Source organism: Pseudonaja textilis, chromosome 1 (assembly GCF_049901715.1).
Source record: "Pseudonaja textilis isolate UNSWEBS1 chromosome 1, rPseTex1.2, whole genome shotgun sequence".
Taxonomy (NCBI): domain Eukaryota; kingdom Metazoa; phylum Chordata; class Lepidosauria; order Squamata; family Elapidae; genus Pseudonaja; species Pseudonaja textilis.
The window spans coordinates 233603244-233620506 of record NC_141990.1 but is presented as its reverse complement, the minus strand read 5'-3'; the positions used below and the strand labels follow the sequence as shown (position 1 = coordinate 233620506).

At 38.8% G+C, this 17263-nt stretch overlaps 1 protein-coding gene and 1 long non-coding RNA gene across 13 annotated transcripts in view; one reads left to right on the top strand and one right to left on the bottom strand.

Annotated features, from left to right (window-relative positions):
- Window positions 1-4051, bottom strand: part of BRSK2 (BR serine/threonine kinase 2) — a 460906-nt gene extending 456855 nt beyond the window's left edge. For 8 of the 12 annotated variants that reach the window (XM_087920981.1, XM_087920982.1, XM_087920987.1 and 5 more), the window contains exon 1: window positions 3507-4051. In XM_087920981.1, coding sequence (XP_087777107.1) covers window positions 3507-3600 — 94 coding nt within the window. In that variant the 5' untranslated portion in view covers window positions 3601-4051. The remainder of the gene's footprint in view (window positions 1-3506) is intronic. The other 4 variants (XM_087920989.1, XM_087920990.1, XM_087920991.1 and 1 more) reach the window with 1 other exon arrangement.
- On the top strand, window positions 3362-10017 carry LOC148128097 (uncharacterized). Its single transcript, XR_015740884.1, has 3 exons — window positions 3362-3540; window positions 7089-7188; window positions 9846-10017. It is a non-coding gene; the product is annotated as an uncharacterized LOC148128097 (long non-coding RNA).
- The last annotated feature ends 7246 nt before the right edge of the window (window positions 10018-17263 follow it).

Sequence of the window (17263 nt, the reverse complement as noted above, 5' to 3'; positions counted from 1 at the left end):
GTTATGCACCCCTTTGGTCAGTGCCCTCGTCTTGCTTTTGAAACCAGGAGACCATAATCCTCCCTTTGTGACATCAATCATTTGCTACAGGCCTGATGTGCCAGACTCTACCGGACGAGCTTTGCTTTCCCTGCTCTGAAAAAGAATTAGCACTGTCATCATCCAGAGCCCTAAAATGTATCGTGTCCTGAATATGGTTTGCAAGGTCAGTTTTGCACATGCAAGAATAGATGTCATCACGGCTGCATAGATGTACCATCTGGACTTCTTGCCTGTTAAAATCTCCTTGTTTCATGCTCATTTATCAAGCCTGACATTTAAAACTATGCAGAAGCTAAAGAAGTTCAAAGTTCAGTTAGGACCAAGGCCAGCATTTACCTTCCCAAACCTTTAGCTTTGATCTTCTGTATTTTATAGAAAAGGAAATAGGTGGTCCTGAACTTACAATAACGAACTTTATAGCAAAAACACTTTGCAAGTTAAGTAGGGGGAGGAGGTGGATTAAAACATACAAACAAATCTGAAGTTACAGGAGAATAAAGACAATAGATTGTTTATATTTATTTATAAAACGTATTGACCATCCATCTTACCTCAGGATAACTCTGGATGGTTGTTGGAATCATGATACATTTCATGAAATTACCTTAAAAATATCAACAAACACTTTCCATGTCTCATTTTTCCTTCTTTCTATGGTATGGTTCTGCTTGAGTTGCAAACTGTCTACATAACTCTATTGAACTGCCAGCCTCTTGAGCACAAGATTATCGAATCTCCAAGTGAACGACTACATGTTCAGATACTCCCTACCAGAAGCTTTCTAAATGCCCTCTTCTCCTTAGGACTCTAGGAACGATAGACAAAAATGCCATGTATCACTGATTCTTTTCCAAAATTCTAAGTGCAATAGCAAAGAAAATTGACCATAATTCATTTAATATATCAATTTTGAATATGGGAGAAAGTAAACAAATATTTGCAATTCCATGCATGGTGGTTGTTTTTTTCTTCCAGAAGAAAGTCCCGTTGACTTCAGTAGTTGTACCTCCCAACCTCCTAAGCAAGTGAGCACCGAATTAAAACTCTATATACCAATAATTCTTAGGGGGGGGTCTTTAAAACACATTTAGATTTTATCTATGTATCCCAGCATTGTATGAACATTTGTTATAAATGAGGACTGAAAGAGGGGAAGTTCATTTACAATTTCCTGTAAAATGACAAACAACATGTTTGCTCTAATTCGGGTTCTCAAAGACCAGCAAAAGTAGACCACAGCATCTCTCTGAACACAGGCTCTGCCTCCCACCCCCCTCTCTCCCACTCTCTAATCACTCAGAAGGAAGACTGGAAGATTAGTGAAAGAAGGGGGGAGGACAAATTGCAGTTAACCCTTTAGCTGAATAATAGCCTGCAATGATCCAAATGTATGATCTAAATCTATAGGTTGCTGTCTTTTGCTCCTTTACTTAACTTGCAAGTCCCTCCGAACTCAGAAGGACTTACTTCTGGCAAAGCTTTTGAAGAATCATCAATCTGAAATACTGCTATTGTAGCTGCTTTTGAGATAACTCAAACTCTGGGGAGGGGGGTGCAGAGTGGGAGACCTCAACTGGAGGTAGACAAAAATCACAGTAATGAGGATAAGGTTTGAGTTCATAGATTTAAGGCCTCTTACATAGTCATAGCAAAGGGCAAGAAATCCCCTCTGGAAACAGCATCCAGGGTTTTTATTGGTGCACCATAATACTGCAATCATTTTGGCAGGAATTTCATATTCCTCGGCTCTGTTATTCATGACAAGATATATTTCAGAGTGGCGGAAGCTATAATTTAAAAAAAAAAAAACCCTAGCCTTCAACATTATGGAGGATAAAGGTAAACTGATTTTCCAGCTACTGCAATATGAGAAGGAGCAAGATACAAACAAATAAAAGTCGCTTTCCGTTTTAAAGCAACACTTTTCCCAGAAACCTTCCCATTGACACGACCGACAGGCAGTTGCTATGGGGCTTGAGGTAGGAGGAAGGAAAGGAGTGTGGAGATGGGTTGCACACTTAATTGTTGCAGAAAAAGGTTGGCCTATTTCACGGAAAGATCTGGATTTCAACTCTGTCCCCAAGAAAATTGCAGAGACTGCAGAGCTGCTGCCATGCAGGGCAACAAGAAAACAGGCGATCGGAGGCAGCAGCTGGAGATGGAAACGCCTATTAAATCCTTTAGACAACAGATGGGCAAAGCTCATCTCTTCCTTTTTTTAAAAAAAAAAAGAGAGAGAGAGAGCAAAACACAATGCACCATGTTTGACCATCCCACCATAAGGAACAACTCTTAACACCAACCAGCTTCCCAAAAGACCTATTTTACGGTATGAATGTCTGAACCTGCCTATCTTACTTTGTTTATCTCTCAATATGATACTTCGGAAAACCTGAAATTTACTCTGGGGTCCCTCAATCAAAGGCTGCCAAACAAGAGGGTCAACTGGACTGGTTACCAAAAATGGAGAACAGAAATATGGGAAATCTGGCAGGCAGAGATTTGCCATGTTTGCCAGGGGCCTTTCTTTGCCATTACTCTTTGCCTGCCCTTGAAGTACATCTAGTGCTGCAGAGGACCAGCCAGTCCAAACAGTTGAATACATTGAGGGGATCTAATTATATCATTGAGGGCAAACACACCTGCTCCCGGCTAATGCCCTCCACACTCTCTTTCCTCCTGTTAATATTCCTTGCCATTGTTCTTCTCAGAGGACCACAAACAACAAATCTCTGGCATCTGACTGCAGAACAGGGGATCTTCCTCTAAGCAGCAGGAAATTGTGGTTAGTGGGGAAAACAAAATAAGACATCCAGGGCAGGATTGGCAAGTCTTTTTTTCTTCTTCTTTTCCTAGCGACCACCCCTTCCCATTTTGGTCGCCTTCCAAATCATCAACAAAGACGGTGCCATAAATTGCACTCTATGTGTTCTCTCCTCTTCCCCACACCTCTACTAACTGCACCTTCAAGACTACACCCTTTTCAGTCATGATGTCATAAAACACTGCTGGTGACTCCCTGTTTCCTCCTCCTCCTCCTCTTGATCTACGATTCCTTTTTTTTTTTTAAAGAAAAGAAATGAAAGCCATGCAACTGAATCCAAGCCAAATTGACCAGCAGCTGAGCATCTCTCTCTCTCTCTCTCTCCTCCCCCCAATTTTACCAGCCCCTCCCCACCGGCACTTTGACTGTCATCAGAACACCACCCCTTTCCAGGAGTGATCCACACAAAGCAAAGCTGGGCTTTAAAACAAGATGCAAATCACCCCAAATCTCTCTTCCCCACCCACCACCCACAAAAAAAGAGAGCCACCCTTCAATAGCAGATGCCACAGCGATAAGACAAGGAAGGGACCCGCGAGGCCGGACTCTCCCATCTCCCGTCATGTCCGCGACTGCCACCTTCTTCTCCCCCTGGGTTTGCTTGGCGGCGGCGGCGGCTGCTGCTGCCGAGGAAACTCACCTGTCTGCCCTTTGCCCAGCGTTTTCTCCAAGCGGTAGGGTCCAACATATTGCGCGTGTTGAGCTCCGCTGCCTTCTTTGCCAGTTGATGTCATTTCTACCTGGCTGGAGTAACGCTTTGCGATGCTGCGCCTGGTATCCCGCTTGGGGAAGCTCCGGGCTCGGTTTTTTTTTTTCTTTTTTTCCTTTTCGTGGCTGGTTGCTTCAAATTCCGACTTGGCCGCTGTGCAAGGAAAGCGCCCGGTCTCTCTCGCGCTGTCGCGCTCTGACTCTTCTGCTGAGCCTCGTCCACTTGGCGGAAAATTAACTCTCTCTCTCTCTTTTCCCCCGCTCTTTCTCCGCTTTTTCTCCTCCTCCTCCTCCTCCTCTCCTCCTCCTCCTCCTCCTGTCTGTCCTGCTAGGGAAGGGATGCCCAGGAACACTTCTTTAGCCGGGGCTTAGGGGCGGGGGAAATCTCCGAGCATCCGAAGCATGATGCCGGTTCGCAGCACTCGCACGCTTTTAGGAGCTGCTCAGCTGGAGCGGGAGCAGCGGAAGCGCTGGGGCCAGCCGCTCCGACTGACATGAGGCGCAGCCAATCCCCGACAGCATCTCGGCCCGTCTCCCCTCCCCTCTCCTCCTCTCCATCCACTACCTTTTCTTTCCCATGAAAGCATCGGTCGCGGCGGCTGCTTTCTGCCTCGATGCCGAGCCGCGTAATAATAACCAATGGCAACAGCCATCACACGGCGAGGGGATTCGTCTCATCAGGACAGGGGTTGATCCCGTTTCAAACTCTGCCCTGTTTCAAACTTTGTCTACCTAGCAGGAGGGAGGGAGGGAGAGCTACCCGGCTCTCTTTATCTGCTTTGGGTCCAAGCCAGTTCTGCCCTTCATCCGTCCCAATCACATTGAAACGGTGCTCGAGCTGGGACGCCAGCATCACAGGGAGGGAGAATGAAATTAAACTGGAGACATGGATATTAAGGTTTCCAACCCCCCCGGCCTCCCCCCCCTTTTTTAGTTGAAGTAGGTCCTCTTAAGAAGAGCATCGCGAAGTGGAGTTGGCTTGTAAGGAATTTCAGGGGAGTTAGCTGATCTAAAAATAAAAAATAAAAATGAAGAGGCAAAAACTGAACCTAAGCAGGGTAAAATCTTGTTAGCAATAAATTAAGTTGAACTCAACTGCGGGAAAGACATCATGTCATCTGACAAACTCCTGGCGCTAATTATTTTTTTTCTTCTTATGCCAGAAGCCAGTGTGATCTTCAGTACATGCTGTAAATTGATGTTCCCCAAATGGCAGGATGATTTTAAAATGGAATATTGATATAAAGCACCATCTTGTTTATACTTAAGCAATTCAGACAACAGCCTCTTACATTTCATATTTTTTTAAAAAAAACCTCTTAAAACTAAAAAGTAATACAAGCTCTAGACTGAAAAAACAACAGGTGCAGTTGCATGATCTTCAGATAGCTGAAGAAAAATAAACTGCTTTCCATTTCTGCATACAGTCTAGGATAGTCCTATTCCATATAATACACAAGGACTTCTAAATCTTCTGTGACCCCTACTCCAGATTTTCCACTGTTAACTCCATTGTTCATCTATGAAGATTCTCAGTCATCCAAGTCATGATTGTCCCAAAGGTGCTTTTTCAAGAAGCAACTGGACTTTCTTGTTTTTATATAAATCCTTCCATTCCCCACTATCCAGTCAGCGCTAAAGAAGCTTCTTGGATGAGAAGCGAAAAGAAAAACAAGAAAAACTTCAAAGAAAAACAGGGACATCCAATTGCCCCTTGAAAAAGCACCTTTGGGACAAACCCATTGTTCTTTTAGAATGAAAAGTTACCTGGGGTAATAATGTCTCAGCTTTGCTCTAAGATCATGGATCTCCACTTCAACATGGACTCCACTCCAACATGGAATGTTTAACCCAGATCCTACCCCCAAACCAAAATAGTGTTTAGGATTCTATAAAATCACTTCCACATGGAATTTCTGCTGTAGCTTGGAAGTAGTCCAAATCTGCCCTTTCACAGTATGACAGTAGATTCCAGGAGATGAACTGATTTATTATTATCAATTCAGCTGTAATACTGTATATGCAAAATCACAGTAAATCTGGTTTTATCTCCTGATGCATTACAGCTTGGCAGAGCTTTTAGGCAACCTGGGAACTCTCATCTTACCCCACCTCTTTGTTCCTTTCTTCCACCATTCTGTTCCCAGCATTTCAGGGTTATAAGAGATGAAAATAACTGTGGGTCAATTTCACTTGGTGGTGGAGTGGTAGGTCTCTTACTCAGATGTCTCCTGGATTCTATTCTTTTATTTTTTTTCCCCAGGTACTGAATTATTAATTATCCATTTATCTTATTATTATGCTTCATTGGCTTTCCATGGAGTACTTCATTCAGTCACCTCAAAAGGGTGTTTTGGAAACATGCTGATCAATGGTTAGGGTTGTTCACTCCAGTTCAAACACCACAGCAACTATTTAGACATTTATTCATACCAATCATTTCAAATCTGGTGTCCTCTGTAAATTCTCATTGTCAGGAAATGTCTCCCTACTTCTAAGTTCCCTCTTTGATAAGACCATTACTTCTTTTCCTGCCCTCAGGTGCTTTGGAGAATTAGGTTGAATCTCTGCTCTCTCTGGCAGCCCCTGAAATATTGGAATATTGCTATAAAGTCAACCCAGTCCTTCTCTTTGTTAGACTAGATATACCCAGTTCCTGCAACCATTCATCATATGTTTTATCTTCCAGTCCCATAATTAACTTTGTTGTTCTTTTCTCTGCATTCTTTCTAGAGTTTCAACGTCTTTTTTGTATTGTGGTGATCAAAACTGGATACCGTTTCCAAGTGTGATCTTAGCAGTGCAGTATAAAGCAGTACTAACACTTTACTTCTGTCCTAAACTACTCAGGGAATTGTAGTCTAAATGTAATAGCTTTCTCTCTCCCATTCTAAGGAATAATAAATTCAAAAAGGACTATTTTAATCATGCATCCCAATCTTTTGCTCAGTACATATTCTTATTTTACTTAATGGTTTATCTGGGCCTTCATGGAGAAAACAGCATGTTGCTCTCATGACAAGGTCTTAATTGCATAATTGTAACATACATAATATTTTGTAGCACTGCAATACTATTTAATATTAGAATGACAATTACAGTGCAGGGGGAAGAGGATTTAACTAACAATTTAACTCGATATTACAGGCTTTTTCCCCAAAGGCATTATTTGTTCAAGGTGACATTAACCAATGAACATTTTCCTCCTGGAACAAATAGAGTGGGAAGAGAAATAGTTAACTCCTCTCCTTGCATGCTGTGGTTCCAAACCTGACTGGGGAGTTCCCCCCTTCCCCCAACATCCCATAATTTATTGAATTTAAACAATTAGCATTCTGGTTAAGCTTAAGGTTTATATAAATCGCCTGCTTTCCTGCCTTTCTATAGAACATAACATTCTTTTGAATTTAAATATTACTAATATATCAAAATAATTTTATATATGTTTGAAATTATCTTGTAATTTTATATTTTTTAAAATATTTTCTAAAATATTTGATTTTATGTTTTTCAGTTTCATTGTTTCATCACTGAACTTGAGAAAATCCCTCTTCTCGCCACCTGCCTTGATTTAATCCAGCTTTCCCCAGTTTAGGGGCCATTGACAAAGAATGGTAGGAACTGAACTGTAATACCTATGGAGGGCCCAGACTTTAGAAAACTGATCAAATGTCTACAAAAGTGTCTCCTTTATTCTCTCTGCATATGTTTTTTATCTTTTATATTTCTGTTCTTCATCTCATTTGTCTTTTTCTTATATCTTCTACACTCAGTCATAAAAGTTCAACATTTTCAAACAACATGGTATGTTTCCCTTCATTGAAATAGTTAGTAAATTATTGATAGCATCTAAATGTATGAGTTTTAGTTCTTAGAATTGGTTTGAAGAGAAATGTTGTTTTTTCCTCTGGCTTTTCCTGCAGTATTTATTTATTTATTTGATTTATATTGCCACACATGGCCGTTGTGCAAAACCATCATTTGTCTTAGAATCCTCTCACTCTGCATGGGCAAGTAAAACAACACGAAAAATTCCAACAACTCTTTATTATAGTTATTTATTTATTTATGTTCAAAAGCTATATGCCGGGTACCCATCATGCAGCTACTTATTTGTATAATTCACTGATTTGTTCATCACACAAGTAAAGAGTCTTATCAGTCAGAAATTAATTCACTTATAAAAGCAACTTTGTGTACTGTCTCTCACATCCAATTCTTTGTACTTTTGCAACAAGCCTTTCCACTGACTGTATTTAACTGCAGTTTTGTTGATGTGAGCTTTACTTGCAAGACTTATTCTTTATAGTTTCCCAAATTTAAATTGTTATAGGTTGTTTTCATCATATGTTCATCTGTCATATCTGTTTGATTACTGCTTCAAGCAGTTGCAAGTCAAAGAGCTGTTATGTTTTATTGTGGAGATGTTTTAATGTGTATGTGTGTGTATTTCCAAGTTTGATTATTTACAGTTTTGCATACTTAGATTTTAATTGGCTGTCAATTAAATTGTATATGTGAGTCTTTATAAAATCAGTCCCTTTACCACATCACATGATTTGCAGTTTTATATCAATTATGAACTGAATTTGAACTGAATTTTTAAAATTTAAATGTTACAATACCACGATTAACAAAGCAATTTAGGGACAATCCACAATAAGGAATTTGAGGTACTATGCATTTCAGCAGAAGGACCATTACATCAGTAGAATGTAAGTCATGGCTGCACTCTGTAAGATACATGTCAGCACGAATGGTGGCCTCTTTTTGGATGCAGACACACTGGCAGGTCTTTCTAAGTAGGTCAGTAGAACTCAACTGATGGTAGCATTCTGCCACTGAAGATCCATCAGAAACAACAGTGGAATATGGACAGCATGAAGGATTATCATTTTTACACACTACAGTGTACCCATTCATCCATAGTTTAAGTTCCATTGCTAACAAAATCTTAAACCAGTCTGGGACCTTATGGTGAGAACTTCCCTCTTATTAATTTCCATGAAACACTTTTTTAAAAAAAGAATCTGCCTCACTGATCTAGTCCATATCTCCAGGTGAAGCATACGAGATATTATACGCCTCATAACAGCACAGTACTAGCACTAAATAAATCCCACACAGAAGAATTAAACTTATCAGTCTCAGCTCAATAACAAATGATCAACAATAGTGAGAATTGTAGACCATAATACTTGGATAACGGTAGGTTTCCTAGACCTGTCTTGGATGGTGGGAAATATAGTATAGAGGTGAATATGTAGCTTCGTGTGGCTTAAGGTCACTACATGTTTTAGGATTATTCTTCAAAGAAGAGTGAAATAAGGAATGTCTGAACAGCAGCTTTAGTGATGAGGGTAGAACAGAGAAAGTTGCAATTACCCTCCTAGTTCCCCTTAGTAAATATGAAGCAGTTAGGGGTACCAACTATTATTTCCTCTTTTTTTCCTCACACTCCCCCACTGGAATTTTCTGGGTTTGCCCCTCACATTCCCATTTACTTGCATCCTGATTTAAATTAATTAATATTTCCTTGTTTTACAGAGTACAGATTTAGAAAATGCCATTCCAAAACATGTTTGACTACTATACAAATCAGTGTGGCATCTGAATATTGCTGTTTGGGTATTGAAACTGAGCATTGGTAGTTATTTTCTTTCCTCTTATGAACCCTCAAAAGATGTATTGCACTTCCAGATTCAAGGTGTTTATTGATTCCAGCTGAAAAGAATATGTGGAAGCCTGCAGTGAGGCCACACCATGATTAGGTATTCCTTTCAGTTCTCCAGTGGAGTTTACTTCCTTGCCCATGAATTCTTGGAAACTTCATGCTGCTTATGATATAGGTGGTGTTTCTTAATCCATATATAAATAAGAGTAGGAGATAGATTAATGTCTATTGAAGAACTCTGAGTGATGGAGATAGATTTTTGATTTCCAGTCTTTAATTGTTTGACAGTGGCAGCATCTCTTTTTCCAATCTCCCAATTTTGCTGAGCTGCTAAAATCCATTAGAATGACAGGAATGAGTTCGTCACTTTGCTGCCATCTATTAGTCATCCAGATGTTTATTAGATAAACTTTTTATGAGGCCACTCAAAAAAGCTGGTTGGCTTTGAAGTTCTTTGGTGTTAAAGAGTTTGTCTTTTGCATTAGACTGCTGAGTGAAACTGATTTCCCCCCCTACATAACAAAATTTCCATCTGTCCTATAAAAACACCGTACCTAGAATCCTGAACTATAGGCAATGTTGCCCTTCTCTTTTCAGCTTTGGCAAGCAAGGATCATGATGAAGGATAGTAACATTTGGAGTGAGTTTCATGTCCTATTTCTTCCCACTGAGAGCCAAAACAGAAGTTTCCTGCTATAATGGCTAATTGCCCATTCACATCATTTCTCTTTCCTCTGAAGGACTTACTCCACCCTGAATGCTGATCAATAAAATATTTGAATGTGCAGTATGTGTTTCTTGGTTTTCATGAGACCGTGGAAAAGATTCTTTCTCACTTCCTAGTATTATTGGGCTTCAACTACTACCCTAATGTAGAGCTTGATGGATTTGTAAGCAGTGATCTTTAATTTCTCATCCCGATGACTTTTCCCATGAAAGAGATTCAGTGGTGGTATGCAGCCTGCTGCTGGGGTAGATGCAGGCAAGCTACAGCAGGGATGGATGAAAATTTGGAGAAAGAAATGGGAATAAAAAACCATGGAGAAGGAGAAGCAAGATTTGCTGGGCTATTACCTGGCAAGTATGCCATATCAAAAAGCATAGAAGGTATACGTCTGGATTGCTCATATGGGTTGTCAATAAGAAAGCTGGTACAAAGAAAAGTTAGTCCATGCCAAGTCTGCACCATTTCTGTATACCTAACTTGCTCAAGCATATCCATATGTAGGACCCTTTCTATCTTTCCCAGTTAGAGTATATCCTGAATTAATACCTGGTTGGTGTGGAAGATATATAGTACATGGAAAATACCATAAATCATTTAGAACTAGGGATGGAAATGTAAATTGAGTTTACAAGTAAGTACTTCATGGAAAACATGGGAAGAGAATGTGTCTGATTTGAACCCAAGAGAGTATGCATCAGCTTTAAATCTTTAAATCAGCTTTAAATCTCGACCAACAAATGCTCTGTCCTACATATTGGTAAAAGAAGTCAGTAGACCAAATACGAACTAGGTGGATATGATCTCGTTGATGATCCTCACTCTGTCAAGGACCTTGGAGTTCTCATATCAAATGATCTAAGCACCAGAGCTCACTGTAACAGCATTGTCAAAAGGGCATTAAGAGTTGTAAATCTAATCTTACGCAGCTTCTCCTCCGGAAATATCTAATTGCTAACTAGAGCATACAAAACCTTTGCTAGACCAATGCTTGAATACAGCTCATCAGTCTGGAATCCGCACTGCATATCAGACATTAATACAATCGAGCGAGTCCAGAAGTATTTCACAAGAAGAGTACTACACTCCTCTGCTCACAACAGAATACCCTATATCACCAGGCTTGAGATTTTGGGCTTGGACAATCTTAAACTACACCGCCTACAGTTAGACTTAAGCGTAGCACACAAAATTATCTGCTACAATGTCCTACCAGTCAATGACTACTTCAGCTTCAACCACCACAAGAGCACACAACAGATACGAACTCAATGTAAACCGCTTCAAATTTGATTGCAGAAAGTACGACTTCAGCAACAGAGTGGTCAATGCCTGGAATGCACTACCTGACTCTGTTTCTCTAACCCCCACTCCTTTAACCTCAAACTAACCACTATTGACCTCACCCCATTCCTAAGAGGTCTGTAAAGGGGCATGCATAAGTCCACCATCATGCCTACTGTCCCTGTCCTATTGTCCCCACTTATTCGTACCTATTTCCTGTATTCTTACTCATGTTTATACTTATATCTATTACCTTGTAAGCGACTAACAAATCAAATAAATAAAATAAAGTAAATAAACTTCCAGAAGTATCAACTATCAGTAGAAATCGTTTCAGTGTTACAATAAAGACTGAGTCCTCACATGCCATATTGAATTTCTAGGAGCTGCAAGCAAGTTAAAGCCTATCATAACCTTTACACTGAAAATGTGGGATAGTCCATCAAGCTAGGGATTTTCCTCGTGGCTTTGTGCTCCTAGCACTGAAGAACTAGTGTTGGGATTGGTGGCAGAAGAAGAGACAAGTCTTAATTGTGTCTGACTTGTTAATACAGTTGATCAAGGGTCTTCAAACTTGGCAAGTTTATGGACTTCAACTCCCAGAACTCCTGAGTAACATGACTGGAGGAGGAATTCTGGGAGTTGAAACCCACAAGTCTTAAAGCTGTCAAGTTTGAAGACCCCTGATCTACACATTACACTATAGCATCTGTAATAGAGAATCCAGAGTTTTGGGGACTCCATTTTTTGCTTTGTTTGATCTGAAACTTTCCGCTTTTTAAATGAGTCTGTGTCCCAATATAAACTGCTTACACAATAATGCCCTCAATTATTTGACGCCTTATTTCTCCAAATATTTTGACTCTCTAGAAATTCTTTGGTCTAATAGGAATTTACCATGCTGTCAACTTTTCATTTTTCTATTAGCGACATCATGCTACAATAATCCCAGTTTTTTTTCAGGTACTATCTCACTCTAGATATTTTTATGGATGAAACATTGAAGTTCTTTTTGGCATTTCATTGAAATTGTTTCAGTTAAGTTTATGAAAGAGATAGGTTGTCTTCTAAGAACACAGCCATGGTGAAAGCTTAAAAGCTATATGGAATTGTCTGGGTGCATCTCTCATGTCATTCAATTATAGCAGACTGCTACTGCATGTCCACTGAGAGTCATTGTATATGAGAATATGTGGATCATTGCCTTTTATCATTTTGGATAGTTAACAATGAGACAATCCAACATGTTATATCTGCCTGTCATATAACTGTTGATATTTGTCTGTAATCAAGAGAGAATACTTAGGTGAGGAACTGAAGCTCACAAGAACATTGGGAGTGGGGAAGTAGTTATTTAATTCTGCAAAACTTGTCTTTATGGTTAACAAGCTTAATTTAATTGCATTTTAGACTTCAAAGTCCAGAGAAGCTGTGCACAAGCTACTAAATAAAAACAATGAACTTCTAATAGAAAACAAGATAGAAATACTCTTTTCTTATCTTCAGTTTTCTTCAACAAAAATGCAGTGTTCCAGTAGAAATATTAAATAAAGGGGCAAGGTTTTGTTATTTGGTGGTTATAAGGTTTTGTGTTTGTTATTGAAGTAAACATAGACAAGAAATATTTGTGTTAATGGCAAATGAGTTTAAATACAAGCTAGATGAATTCTATCCCCAAAATTTGAAGGAACTAATTGATGTTCAGACTGCATAAAAACTTGATGTACTATACTTAAGCAATCCTGGAAAACTGATAATATGCCACATGACTGCATTTGTCTCTTATCCTCAAAAAAAAAAAAAAGCCACCCTATCAACGAGTTAGCCAAATACCAACCGATCTGTAGGAAACTTGAAAACAAAATCAAATGGGCTAGTCAAGAGTAAAATCTGCCAGATTAATTTCTTCATTTAAAAAAAATGGGTAACTTGCTTCATGGTTTATAATATATCATTACATTGAGAAATAATTCTGATTAGCAAGTTAGTTATGTGTATGGTAGTGGCTTGCTAATTAAGTGGCTACATAGCTAGCTTGAAAATCATACTTTGAGTGCAGATCAATGGAGAATGGTGCTGTAAGGTTCAGTTCTACATCCACCATTATTTTTATTGAAAACTCGAATGGAAGAGTCAGGAGAATACACATCAGTTTTTCAGATAGTACAACAACGTGTGGGATAGCTAGGAGCCTAGAAGGAAGAAACAACATTCAAAATGATCTGGATAGATTAGAGGAATATCTTGAAATCAAAGTGACAATTAATAAGGACAAATGCAATACTTTTACTTAGAAAGCAAACAAATGCAGAAATATGAAATGGGGAAATAGTTGGCTTGATAATATTGTGAGAATTTTTTTTGCATTTATCAGCTCTATTGTGTCTGATTCTGGACATCTTAGATTCAGGAGAAATGAAGCAGGTTTATAGAAGGATGAAACACTGAAGAAACTGAGCATATTTAGCCTTGAAGATAGACTTCGGGTATCCCAGATCTTTAGGAGGAGTAAATGAACAACCTTGGTTTATATGGAGGCGTTTTCCCCACACTCCAGTCTGGTTTCTGTCACCTGTGCTATCTTTCATTCTTTATTTTTATTTCTCACTGTATTTTTTTAAATATTGCTTTGCTTATAAATTACCCAGAGCCATTGGGAATCAAGTAGCATACAAATTTAACGAACAAATATTGCCAGCCTTAGATTATATAAAAGTATATCAAACATAAGACAAAGAGTTGTTCTCCATTTCTTTATGCATACAGAATGCAAAGTAATACATTTAAGCTGCAGGAAGGCACTGGTAGTTAAGGAAACTTCTTCATGGTAGCAGTCCCAAAGGTGCTTTTTCAAACAACTGAACTTTCTTGTTTTTCCTTTTGAAGATGTTTCGCTTCTCATCCAAGAAGCTTCTTCAGCTCTGACAGGATGGTGGGGAATGGAAGGATTTATATTCCTTGAAGACAGCCGGTCATTTGCACCCTTGTAGAGGGTCATCGAAGTACTTGGAGGTTTATCTGTGTCCTCAGGGTCACCTGAATAGTGCTCCTTGGATGAGAAGCAAAACATCTTCAAAAGAAAAAAACAAAGTCCAGTTGCCTCCTGAAAAAGCACCTTTCAGACAACCATGACCTGGATGACTGAGAATCTCTACAAACTTCATAGTAGCAGTTTAATAGTGAAGCTCTTTATTCTTTTCCTGCCATTTTCCCCTGCAGGAATGTTGTCCCTGTCCAGCCATAACACTGAGTCCTCAATATGGACCATTTTCAGTAGGTTTGCCCTCTATAAATTTATCTAATCCCCTTTTAAAACCATGAAAATTAATCATTCTCATCATATTGTATGGGAATGAATATCCCAGATTAACAAGGCGAAATTGGCTGGGGAAAAAAAACTTTCTTCCGAGTGGTCAGATTTCATACCAACTGCCTTAATTCAGAACAGTTCACACAATAGATGGTTTGCTTAGCTTTTGCTCAGCATATTGTGTGAACCCAGCCATTGTCTTTATAAACCATAGTGTATACATAAACTCAATTATATGGCTTGTTTATTAAACCGTGCTCAACCCAAACCATCAGTTAGTGTAAAATGTGAACCTACAGAAGCTATAATACTTATGTATAAATTATGATTCCAATATTAACATATCAAATATATCTAAAAATAACAGCGTATTCTAAAAATAATGCTACTTAAGCCTTTTATCTCTTAAACCTTTCCCCATGGCTTAATTAGAACACTATGTCCTTGAATTAGCAGGGGAAAAAATGCTAATATGAGTTATGTCTACTGCCAATGTCTCTCCTGCCTCTTCAGCCTCTCTTCTAGCCTATATCACAGTGATCAGCAAATGGTTTTGATGGATGACCTCCAGATTTAGCCCTCCCCTCAAGACCATTGGAGATTGTTGCACTAGAAATTGTGGAGAAGGCCTTCAGGACTCCTATTTGTGGGAGACGCAGAGGCCAATCTACCATATCAAGCATGGACTCCATTACAAAAGGCAACATCATGGGACGTAGCAGGCTAAAGAAATTGATTGGGCATGTCTACAATATGTGGTGGCCAGATGCAAGTAAAAAAAGAACAATGCCAGATGCAATAAGTGAACAGTGTTATGGCTTTTAGCACTACATCTATTGCTGCGTATCCCACAGGTCTTACCTCAGGAAGAACATTTGCAAAAGAAGATTTATGTCTGGGTAGTTTCTCACATGTAAATGCACTATGTAACTGGCAACAGTTGTTAACAGTTAACCATCTGTGAGAACAGTTGCCCATATCAGTATTCTGTTGCAGATACTGCTGCTAAATATGTGGGCATCAAGATGGAGTAGTATTGGATAAGGCCTTGCAGACAAAGCCAGCTCAGTTCTATAAATTCATTTCCAATTATATCTACGATTATCCTGCCTACACATTCTATATTATTTGCTTGCTGGCTGTTACTTTCAAAGCTTTTTGAGAAGAACTTTTCTTCTGAAAACTGATTTGTAAAATGTAGCTTTATATATAGTGTCTGCAAATTATCTATAGTGTCTGCTATTATAAAAGGCATGACTTCAAAAACTGGCAAGCCAATCATTTAAATCAGAAAATTGGAAAGAAAATGATATTTATCATTCTGATAAGTTCAGTAGTATTTCAAAGAGCCGTATTATTAGTGGTTAAAATTACTTATCCCAAGGATTGGGTCTTTGCAGCATTTTCATGTGGCTTTAAAACCAAGGCAGTTGAAAAAGTTTAGTATACAGCTCCACCAGTACATAAACCAAGACAGTTGAAGTTTAATATACAGCTCCACCAGTACATAAAGTTCCTATAAATATTAATAAATATTAGATGCTAATGCAGATGTACCATAAATCTAGATCTCTAACAAAACTTTCTAAAGATATTTGTGTTGATGAATATCTTGCTTCTTTACCTTCTCCTCCAGAAAATAAGTACTGTGAGCATGACTTTTGTTTAGCACACTACATATTTTTTCACCAATGGGAATTCCCAAAGCCTGAATTATATCATTAAATAAAGCTACAGTATTTAAAATGTCAGACTCAAGCCACTTTCCCTGATAGAAAATCTGAATATCAGGGCTGTATAAGGAAACTTTTACAGCATCGATTAACTGCAACCATTTATACAACTGACCAAACAGCAATGTAAAAAGTTTGTTCAGAGTTCTAGATGGGAAAGTGATGCATCATTTTTATACCATGCAAATCAATAGCGCTATACATTGTTATTACAAGTCAAAGCAGCATTCTCACCAGATAAATCTTATGTGCTAACATTAGGTAACTGCAGCTGAGTCATAGAGTTCTAACTCAACAGAGGTCTTCTAAAAAGTGCTGCAGTGAACTTTTTACATTCGGTGTCATATCACAGGGGAAAGGAAATATTTACTCCTCACTATCCACTACAAAACAAATTGTGTTGATAAATGGGTTTAATGGGAAATGAGAAAGTGAAAGAGTGTGGCAAGATGACACTGGATGTTAAAGGCCACTTTTAGATGATCCATGTCATCCAAGAATGGGCAACACTCTGTCAAATCTCATGGTGAGTTTACTTTGGCCACATCCTTGCTATTTGATATATCTGTTCAATGGGACTGCACACTCTGCGAACTTTGATGCCATGTTTTTCCCTCCAGAAGACTTTTTTTTTTAAGGGAGTTGAGTAGCCTTCCAGGGCTATAGGAAATATGGTTCTGTGATTAAAGTGGATAGCAATGAGTTTTTATTTTTTTGATGTGGTGAAATTTGGGATGGCTGTACAAAATCAGTAGTAAAGTATTGTTTCTTTTCTTTTTTTTACAAGTCTCCACTATTGCTTCTTCTATAGCAACATTTTATTCAGTCTCCATCTAAAATAATTAGATTTTCTTTTATAAACCAAACTCAGAGGATCATGTTCTGAAAAATCTTTGGTAATATCTCTGTTTTAGAGCCCTTAGCAGGCAAGCTCTTTGAAATTCAAATTCTTGAAAAGTATTTA